Source organism: Lycorma delicatula, chromosome 5 (genome assembly GCF_047948215.1).
Source record: "Lycorma delicatula isolate Av1 chromosome 5, ASM4794821v1, whole genome shotgun sequence".
Lineage (NCBI taxonomy): Eukaryota > Metazoa > Arthropoda > Insecta > Hemiptera > Fulgoridae > Lycorma > Lycorma delicatula.
Window position 1 is genome coordinate 53,716,691 of NC_134459.1, and position 11,409 is coordinate 53,728,099.

An 11,409-nucleotide genomic window follows, 5' to 3' on the forward strand; every position below is an offset into this window, starting at 1 on the left:
TATATACAGAAATTTATCTATGAATTTTTTCTTTTCTTGTTGTTTTATTGTACACCTACCTTGTAGGTCTACAGACTTCAGCTACTCTTATATTATTGCCACACTTTTTGGTGAAATGTTTCTGGAGTATTATTGCTCTATATCTGGTGAAATAAATGTGTTTTTTTTACAGATTATAAACTCCCATGTATTATTTGAACAGTATAAAGTGTTAGGCTTTTATAAAAAAATGAGTGTGTATGTTATACAAATAATTAATGTTTTAAAAATATTTTGAAAATTATAAGAAAGTAGTATTTTCATATATTTTAAAATTAGATTTCTCTAAATTTTGAATAATTAATGTAAATATTTTCAATTTATGTATAAGGACTCTTATAGTTAGTAGCACTTCATAATTCTTAGATTATTAGCTAATGATTAAAATTAAAATTGATGACAGATTTTTAAGTAAGAAAAGTAATTCTCTCTTCAATCCTGTGATCCATTATTATGTCTCATGCACAGAGCTAAATGCTATTATTATTATTTTATATTTCAACCAGATTAAGCTATTGAATGAATTATTTATCAAAGATTTTTTTTTTTACCCCATAAGAGAAAATGAGTAATATTTATTTCACTTTAAGTATGTTTTTGTATTTTCAGTATTATTATAAACAAATGATTAAATATATAATTGAATGGGTATGTGTGTGTCTTCTAATATAGCGAATATGTATTATAACACTTAAAAAATGAAACTAATAATGAATAAATAAGGTGATAGATGAAAAAAATAGTTTTTATGGGATTCAGGACTTGCTCATTATATTATATATATTCTTTTTCCATTAGTAAGATAATAAAATTGTACTGTTTAATCCTTGACTTGGGATATACATGAAAATTTAACCCTCCCTTACTTGTTAAGGGACCTAGTTTGTATTTGTTGAATTTAGTGTTTATTTTCTGGTTATTACTGATTTGTTCTTTCAAACATAATAGTTTATATGTATGTGTAAAAATAAGTATATAATTACTCTAATTTTGAATGAAATTTTTTTATATTACCATCTTTTTTTTAGGGTTTGATGGGTTGGTATATGGTAAAATCTGGTTTAGAGGATAAATTTAATGGTCCTAATGATGTACCAAGAGTATCTCAATATAGACTTGCTGCACATCTCAGTCTTGCTTTTATATTATATACAGTGTTTATATGGAATGCATTGGATAATTTAATACCTGCATATAAACCAGATCCAGTAACTGTTACAAAATCAATGGCTAGATTCAGAGGTTTAGCTCATGCTTGTAAAGGAATGGTATTCTTGACCGCATTATCAGGTAACTTTAAGAAAGTTTTATGTTTACTATTTAGCTGAAAGTTTATTTTAATGTAGATCAAAATGTACTTGTAATAAGTTTTAGAAAGTAAATTCTGCTTTCTTAAAGAAATCTGTTGGTCAAATATTTAGTGTAAGAACATTCAAAAAGTCTAAAGACATTAGGTTAGTTATAACAGGTTCAACTAACATTCTTGAACAATAAATAGTCCATATTGTTCAACTAAAATTCTCTTGTATTAAGAATTTTATGTTGCAGTGTAAGAATTTTTCATATGCTATTTCATTCCTACAGAGTGGTTGTTACACCTTCTAGTTAAATTCTATTGAATGGATATTAAAATGTATTCTCTTAACTCATTTCTGAAATATCAAAACTACTGCTTTTGTTTTAATAGTTACTGCCTTTGCTAACAGGTTATTTTAACTTGTAAGCATAAATAAGAAAAATCTTTGTTATTGGGCTTTTAATTTTTTGTTATTGATATGTGAGAACAACTTTATCAAAAACCATCTTATTTAAAAACAATATTTCAATTACAATGGCCTCTAATCATGCTATGTTCATATAAGAACTTTGTGGTTTTTTTAAAGTAATTCTTTCCTGACTTTTTCATTTCTCTTGATGGTATTTGCAGATTACAATTTTTTCTGCAGTACTACATCAAAGAAACTTTAAAAGTCGATAAAATTCATTAAATAACTATATTATTACTGGAATGAGTTACATTTGCTATAAGAAACTTCAAATGAGATGAAATGAATGTTTAGGAAAAAAACAGAAAATATTTAGATGAGGTAAAAATTATATTAATTGTTCTGTTGAGTTGCAAGATGGTTGAATATGGTGAATTATTTCTTTGTGATCATAAAAAATGCTGAACAAAGTTGTTAGACTTTCCTAGCATTGGTTATTTATTCTTATACAGTGGAAAAATAATGAGGTATGAAAAAATGTTTAAATCAAAAAACCAATATTTTTAAAAATTTTTTTCTAAATTTTTATATTGCCAAATATACAAGTCCCTATGACAAAAATCATCAAAATTAGTTTATCCAGCCAAAAGTTAACAAACTTAAACCCGTCAACACTTGTACATATGAACATTACCCCCACTATGTTTTTTTGGGAGCCCTGGGTCATGTCAAGAAATACATAACACCAGTACCCTGTTTTTTTACTGATGACCACTTTCCTTCTTGCAGCATAGCTCTATAGCTGTGATGCCAAGAAACTAAAATCAAATCATCCTAGTGGAAACATTTTTATGTATTTAAAATTTTGATCTCTAATTTTGTGATGTGGGATGAATACTTGGTTATATTTTGTGTTAAGAAGAAACACAATCAGTTTTCTGTTTAACTAATTTTAAGAATCAATTAATTGATAAAATGATTGTCTTGATTAAAGATACAGATAGGTTTAGAAAAGTAGTAAAAATTAATGCTGCCTCATCTTTTTCAGGCTGCATCGTTTTATTGTAGGCTTCTTATGTTATGTCTTATAAAAAAAATTGTTTATAAATTATTTTGGTTGTTAGAGTTGATTTAGTATTTTAAGTTAAAGCTTTTATGATTTCAGGTGCATTTGTTGCTGGTTTAGATGCTGGACTTGTTTATAATTCATTTCCAAAAATGGCTGATCGTTGGATACCTAGTGATATTTTGGCTTTAAAACCAACTATTTTTAATTTTACTGAAAACCCGACTACTGTGCAGTTTGATCATAGAATATTGGTATGTTATTAAATTATGTATTTTTACATTGTTTTTTTAAAACCTTCATTTTGTTATTGGACAGCCTTTCTTTAAAGTTCCTTTTCTTAAGATTAAAAAAACTGAAATTACCAACCTAAAAAAAAAAGAATCAAACATAATAAAAAGAACATCGGTTCTTTATTTTATTAAAGCAGAAAAAGTAGGCAAGTATTAAAACAGTTCTGATCTCTTTAATTATAATTTTTGAAGTATGGATTTACATTTAATATGATGTAAAATTTAATTTAAATAGAATATAAATTTATTTATATTTATAAATTTGAAATTTATTATTAATATTATGGTATAAAAACATACTGGTGCATTTAGCACATTTTTTTCATTGCTTTCATGAATAGTTTTATCACAATGGACGCAAGTACATTTTTATACGGCTGGGTATACCACATTCTTCTTTGCTGAAACTTCTTCTCATTGGAGTGGCTGTTCCTTTTCATTAAACTCTTTGACAGCAAGGTTGTTAAACTATATTAAAGCATTTCTATGAAAGTCTACTAAGGTTTAAACAGTATTTAACTGTAAGAATGTTGACTTTTTAAATATTTCTCTAAGTACACTGTGTTCGGAAACTTTTTAATTATTACTTTGTGTTTTGCTTTCATTATTTTATAGAAATGGATGTTACAATAATTGGAAAAGGTGTAGAAGATCCTCTGACATTAATACAACACACTTCAATTTGTTTTCAAACATTTTAACCAGCTGGTGTAATATAGAATATCTCGTACATATGCATTACTGCGGTTTTTAGTTCATCAATTTTGCATGGTCTGTTGTACATACACTACTTGTTTCACTGCCACCCCTCCCCATAGAAAGTAACCTGGGGAAGTCAGATTGGACAATCGTGCAGGCTACCAACCTCTTGAAATGATTCATTCACTAAAGAATTCATAAAAAAAGTTATTGAACTGTTAGCTGTATGCGTTGTGATGTCATCTTGTTGGAACCAGCCATGATTGATTTCCACTTTTATTAACTGACTAATGAAGTTTGTTAAAACAGCACAATAACAATCACTATTAACTGTATTTTCAAAAAAGATTAGACCCACAATTCACATTCTACTCGCACTGACACAGACAACAATTTTTGCTTTGTGTAAAAATTGTTTGTGTAATTCATGGGGGTTAGTCGTCAACCACAGTCGTGTATTTTGTGAATTAATTTACCTTCCAGGTGAAACCATGCTTCATCTGTAAAAAATTTAATTTTGAGGATACGTACAGTTTTGTAGTCAATAAAATATGTTTAAACCATTGACAATGTCTTTTGGCCTCATCTGTAGGTTTCAGTTCTTGAACACACATTAATTTATAGGGAAAAAGTTTCAGCTTTTTCTTACAGCTTTATGGGTGGTAGCAAGTCCATTATCTTGCAGTCTTGGTAACTTATGCATTAACTTTGATGACTTTCGACTATAGCATTCAAAATATTGAGCAGCTTCTGTTCGTTTAGTTTAGGTAGTCTTCCACTTCATTCAGCGTCTTCCAACACAGTCTGTTGCCTAACATTTTTTGAAAAGAGTTAGAAATGGATTGCAGTTAGGAACAGGAGTATATTGAAACTTTTCAGGAAACTTGTGCTTCACTAAATCAGTATCTTGTCACCTTCATGAAAGATGAAACCCATGGGCAATCAACCTAATGCCAAAAGAATAGAATGCATCGCATAATTCTTAAGCATATTGCACAGCGACTTTCCGAATGGACTGTATTTTAATAATAAAATTTAATAAAATAGTTAAAATAAAATAAAATTTAATTAAACAATAAATTTAATAAAAAATAAACTATAATAAATTTAAAGATGAATTTCTCTGTAAAATGTGTATTTTGAAATGCTAACCATATTTATAGCTTGCTTTCATTCATATAACTTTGTTTATAAATGCTTACATTTATATTCCTAATTTTCCATTTTGAATAATTTGTAAAATATAAAAATTGAATTACATTTAAAAAAAAAAGTTTAAATTCATCGATAGTATATAGTTTTAATATGGTGAAAATAATTTTTTTGAATTATTTGTTATAATAATAATTTCTCAATATTTTAGCCGAAAACTATTACTAGTTTTTGAGGTTAGAAAATGTAGCTTTTTGAAAGGTAGGTTATATAAGGTTTATTGATTCTGTTTTTCTGTATTTGCTTACGTAAAATCACGTTGGAAACAATTTATAGAAAAACCCTCGCTTGATTGCTTTTAAATTACTGCATTTTTTTTTGGGGGGTTTTTTCCTACTGGTTAGGAATCTTCTGTGTTGAATGATTTAATTTTTATTTTTATATAATTAAATTATTGTGCTATTTTGTTTTATTTTTGTTTTCAGGGTACTTCTACTCTTGCCATTATTTCTGGTATGTGGTTGCTGTCTAGAAGAAGGAAACTTCCACCTAGAGCTTATAAAGCTGCTACTGCAATGGCTACTATGGCATGGATGCAGGTAAATACGCAAACTTTATAAAATGTTAGCATTTTTTATTTATTTTTAAATATTTTCTATAAAATTTCTGTTTTTATCCTTTGCATTAATTTATTTAAAATATTATTAATAGCCTGCTGTTTCACGAAGTAAAGAGGTAGATTAATTTTGCTGCTATACCAAGTCTTTTATGTAACTGTGATGCAAGTACTTGCGGGACAACAGATATCAATCAGAGTTTTTTATTTAGAATAATGATGTTCAACATAATCATTGCAGCAATAAAGTGAAGGTGTTATTTCTAGGAGCTGAATATAATCATTTTGGTGAACTTGGCATTCTGGATGTACAACAATATCAGTTTAGTGAAGCGTATATTGAAAACCTCGTCTCATATTACGTAAACATGCCAAGGGATGTTTGTTTTTCATGAAAATGGTTATGTAATTTTGAAAATCTACTTGTGATCTGTATTAGAAAGTCTGCAACCATTATAATTACAGCAATTTACATGACTGTATCCTGTTTTTAAAATTATTATTTTTTTTAAAGAGATTATGGGCATTGACTGCTTTGGTTTTTTGCTCAATGGGATTTTTTAGCGTATGAAAATTGCCAAGCCTGATTGGGATTCAAACCTGTGACTTCCAGATGAAAAGCTGAGCCTCTACACTCCACCACTGAGATCGCCACAATAAAATTCATTTATTCTTGTTTTGATGTTTATATATATATATATATATATATCTAGTTTATCTCGGAGTTATTCCGTATTTTCATTTATTTTACCAGTTTTATCGTATAGTATTGTGAATGTTAGTGAACATGAAAGTAATTACTTTTACTCTAGTATTACTTTGATGAATGTCATCTTTTAGGCGTAACATTATACAATTTCATATAATATGATTACATGAAATTATATAATTGGAGATTTTTATGAAACATTTCCTCAGAGTAAATGATTTTGAAATAAATGTTGCTAATGCCAACAAAAAATTGTTACCTGGTTGTGATTATTCAAAATTAATAGGAGTATTAATTATCATAGAATTTTCTCTGTAAGAATTAAGCTTTTACTTTTTAATTGTGATTTATCATATCACTTTCATTAAGAAGAAAAACACTTCACTTAACTATAATCTGCTTCAAATTGCTGCTAAGAGTGCTAAGTGTTATGATGCTGGTATTTGAAATAAATTTTGAGAATCTTAGTTGTTTATGATGTGCTTATATACAGGGGTGGGCTGAAAAGTTGCAGGCCTCACAGAGATGATGTTAGTACACTTAATTTCTCAACTGTGTCACATGATTCCATTCTTCATTAGTTTACTTTAACAGTTTCTAGTCACCACATCATTTAATACAGTATTTACAGTCCATCAAAGTGAAGATATAAGGCATTTTTTGGAAAATTTAAAACTGGAAATTCATGCAGTGGATTATACTTTTTTCTGAAAGGGGTAAGAGCAAAGTAAATTAAGGAAGGCTCTTCTCCATCAAATCCAAAAGTTAAATGCTGGGTTGCAGAGTTTAAAACGGGTCGAACATGCACTATGTCCTTCTGAAGTGACTATGCCAGAAATGATAGAAAAAGTGCATAAAATCATTGTGGCAGATTGATGAGTGACAGTGAATGAGTTAGCAGAGTCTGTGGTATATCAACAGAACATGTGTGCAATATTTTGTATGAGGATTTGAGCATGAACAAGCTGTGTGCTAGGTGGTGCAATGTTTGTTCATCCCTCACCAAAAACTGCCAAAAAAAAAACATTTCAGGTGATTGTCTCGACCTCTTTCGGCGCAATCCAGAGGAATTTTTATGTTGATTTGTGTCGGTTGATGAGACTGATCTGGCTCCAGTGACTATCATTTATTTCCTAACCTAAAAAAATGGCTTAGAGAGAAGAAATTTCTGACCAAATTGCCAAATTGTTATTTTATTGGGTTAGATAAATTGATGTATCGATTTGGTGTAAGCGCTCTTGTGTTTGGGTAAGTATATAGACCTTAATGGTGACTATATTTAAAAATAAATCAAGATGTACCCATCTTGATAAATAAATCAATTTTTTTGATCAATAAATCAGAAAAATACTGTTTTATGTATTCAAAGCAGAATAAATTTTTTAATAAAATAATTCTTTTTTTTACATATTTTGAATTGCTTAATTGTTCCCAGTTTATGTAAATTATTATTTATGTGGATAATTTTCATGTGGTTATTGATGCGTTTACTTATTTGGTATATGCAAACTTGAATTTTTTTGACTTGAGTAGTTTTTTATTAGACAAACAAGAGTTTTTGTTATGACATGTAGAGCAACTAAATCCCTTTACTCTCTCAATGAACCCATTTATTCATAAGAATAATCAAAACACATTTATTCACAAGAATGTACCCACTTATTCACATGTCATCATCAAAAACTCTCTTGTTTGTCTATTCAAAAAACTGATTTAGTCAAAGAAGTCAAGTTCGTGTATGCTAAGTAAATCAACGTTGATCTTGTGATTTTTTGCCTGAAATAACTTACAGCTGATGCTAATAATACTATCATGGAATTCTGTCTTTGAAATATTTTGTAATGACTTTGTTTTCTGTTAATTAATTATTTTAGATGGTGTGAATAGTTCATTGTCATGCTTGATATGTATTTTACATTCTTACATAAAAGGATTATTTGCAAATCTATGCCAGTTAATTGAGATGCTGTTATTATTCATTGTTACATTTAATTTGTAATTTATACACTCACATTATAGATAAACAATTTTTTCAGTCTTCCTCAGTATAGTTTATTTTAGTACACAATTTATGAAAAAAATACTCCTTTTCACTATGTTAACCTTTTTCAGACTGCTCTGTGATATGGAGTGTTGTAGAATAGTTAAATTTAGAGTTGTACTGAAATTATTTTTTGGGAAATGTATTTAATATAATATGAATGTGTTGTTTTGCTTCAATTCGGATTTTGGTTTTTTAAATGTATTTTTCGAGTTGCTAAAGTGTATCTTGTTTGTTTATGTCTGTTATTGATAATTGTTACAACATGTATGCAGCTACTGAAGTTTGTGAATTAGTGACTGTTTTGTGCATTACTTTACTTCTAAATTAGATTCATTGCGTTTCATAACTTGTTCATATCATATGATAAGTTGTGACCATTTTTTTTGTCTTTTACAATGTCACTTTTTTACAATTGTATCTATCAAAGGCAGTATGTATGCCACAAAAATGTTTACTTTTTTTGTATAATGATATGCATTTATTTTTTATTAACAATTCTGCAAACAATGGTCTGCTGTGTTGAATTTGGGATTAATTTTCTTGTGCTGTTTTATAATCTGAAACTTACATAGTGTGGTTGATCGGACAGTGCTCTGTTGTATTTTTTTGTCTCATTCAGCTAAATATTTTATTGTTTATTTAATTTTGATTTTTTTCTGTAATTGGAACATTATAGTACGTATAACATGGTTAAAGTGTGTATCATATTGGATGATTAGATGAATCGTGTGTACATTGTAGGTTTTCCACAGATTTGGATTGTGTTTGTCATGCCATTATGATCTTGCATAACAAGAAGGATAAGATCTATCTTCTATGTTTCTGTAAACCATTTTGGCTTTGTGTGAAATTGTTAACATTGTCGATATTTCCAGTGTGTCACATGTTTGTGTCATGTACATATTAAAACCAGTAAATTAGTTTAAGTGTGTGTCACTGAGGATTTATAATTTTCTCAATGATGTAAATATATTGCAGCTAATATATTAGTGAGACTGGTGAATGATGAAACATGGAATGTCTTTGGGTTCACTTATCTCAAGCATATTAGCCGAAATAGTTTTACAACACATTTAAAAAAATCAAACTTCTCATGATGATAGAAACCTGGATAAAGTAATCTATCGGTATAGATGTGAAAGGTAGATATTGACAGCATTAAAAACTTCCCACAAACACCAAAATTGTTTATGGAAAATAAACCTTACCAATAAAATTAAAGAAGAAAAATTGTATCCTTCTTGGAGATAACCAAAACATAACATCAACACAGAAGTACATTACAAATTTATGGAAAACTTAGCAAGAGGGGCACAGTCATCTACAATTCATTTAATAATTTCATAATGTTTCAGTGCTTAAAACAAAGAATGCAGCAGAGTAGTACTCACTGACAATCTCTTACACAAGTTTCAGAACGCAGACCAGATTGTGAGAAACGTTTATAAGAAATTTGACACTAAAGGTCAGAATATTGCATGCAGAATTGTTGATGCAAAATGCACATTGTTAGATAAAAAGATGAATAAATAAATATTTTTTGAGAAAAACTGAAATTTTTTAACCTCCTATATTTTTTTTTATAATTTTTTTTTCAAACCTCATATATATGCCTTGTAAATTAGTAAATCAGATTTATACGTATGCTTATGTTTTTTTTGTCTAACAATGAGCATTTTGCATCAACATACTCCTTCAGGTATAATACATTTGTGCCATCGGTTTCTCCAATTTTTTAACCACTTCTGGAATACAATTTTCAGTATGGCATTTGGCTCCTTCAGTGATTCTGTCTTTATTTCTTCAATGTTGGCAAAATGTCGTCCTTTCATATTTCTTTTCAGCTTGGGGAGTAGGAAGAAGTCTTAGGGGGCCGTGTCCAATGAATATGGAGGCTGAGGCAGTGTAAGGTTTTTGGCCTTGAGGCAGTGTTTTTGGCCATAACAAACTGTAAAGTGTGAGGGAGGAGGACCATTATTGTGATGCAATTGCCTTGAATTTCTTTTGCCACAAATCCAATTGTGGTATTTTCTTCAGATTGCTTCACACAAACTGTGTAGAACTTCCAGGTAGTACTTCTGTTTGACCATACGACCTGGTGGTAAGAACTCATGATATAGTAAGCCACTGAAATCAAAGAACACAGTGATCATATTTGATCTAGAACATCTGTGTCTTTTTTGGTCTTTGCTCTTCATGAAGCTTCCATTGGGACGATTGAGCCTTAGTTTCGACATCATCTGTACACTGATGTTTCAACTCCAGTTATGACCTGTTTGAACAGTTCTGGATCATTCAACAACTCCTGATCAATGTTATGAAAATTCTTTTAACACATAAACTACTGTTTTTTTCTAAAAATCTAATTAAAAAAATATTAGTGTACGCAGCAGCCTTACAACACATTGCTCTCAGCAACATTCTAGAAAAATTGTACTTTTCTGGTAAAGGTAGCTTAGTCATGTAAGTTTTCATTTCACAGTATTTTTGTGGATTGTGTTTCAGGTTGGTCTAGGAATATCAACACTACTGATGTATGTACCTGTGTCTTTAGCTGCTGCACATCAGTCTGGTTCACTTATTTTATTATCCCTTGCTGTATGGTTAACACATGAATTAAAATATGTGAAGAGAGTTATTAAATAGTTATATTATGCACATTTATTGTAATATGTTCAGTGATTGAAAAGTAGTGAATGAAATTTTCTCTTTTATGAATTTTTATATAATACAAGAAGTACTATTTTTGTAAATATGTTGCCTATTATTGTTTTTCATTGTTTTTTACATAAATATAATTTGTACTCTTTATTATGAAATATGTGTGTGATAAAAATAAAGTTTTTCTTTTATTTGAATGCATTTTGCTTGATTTACAAATTTAAATGTTTTAACTTTTAGTTTAATTTGTTTTAACTTTTCTTTGTACATCAAAAGTAATAGCAAGTTACAAATACCAAAGTAAAAAAGTATAGTATTAACATTTCAAAATTGCAGTACCAAACATAGACTACTTATTTCAGTTATTTATATATTCATCATTGTTTTCTAAGCTCTTTGTGTTTAAGAACAACATTTTTTTTAT

General features: G+C 28.8%; 1 protein-coding gene across 3 annotated transcripts in view; it reads left to right on the forward strand.

Moving 5' to 3' along the window:
• Window positions 1-11,182, forward strand: part of LOC142324957 (heme A synthase COX15-like) — a 34,402-nt gene extending 23,220 nt beyond the window's left edge. For all 3 annotated transcript variants that reach the window (XM_075366125.1, XM_075366123.1, XM_075366126.1), the window contains exons 7-10: window positions 1,068-1,329; window positions 2,911-3,065; window positions 5,441-5,554; window positions 10,830-11,182. In XM_075366125.1, the coding sequence (XP_075222240.1) occupies window positions 1,068-1,329; window positions 2,911-3,065; window positions 5,441-5,554; window positions 10,830-10,970 (672 nt within the window). In that variant the 3' untranslated portion in view covers window positions 10,971-11,182. The remainder of the gene's footprint in view (window positions 1-1,067; window positions 1,330-2,910; window positions 3,066-5,440; window positions 5,555-10,829) is intronic.
• Window positions 11,183-11,409: the final 227 nt, after the last annotated feature.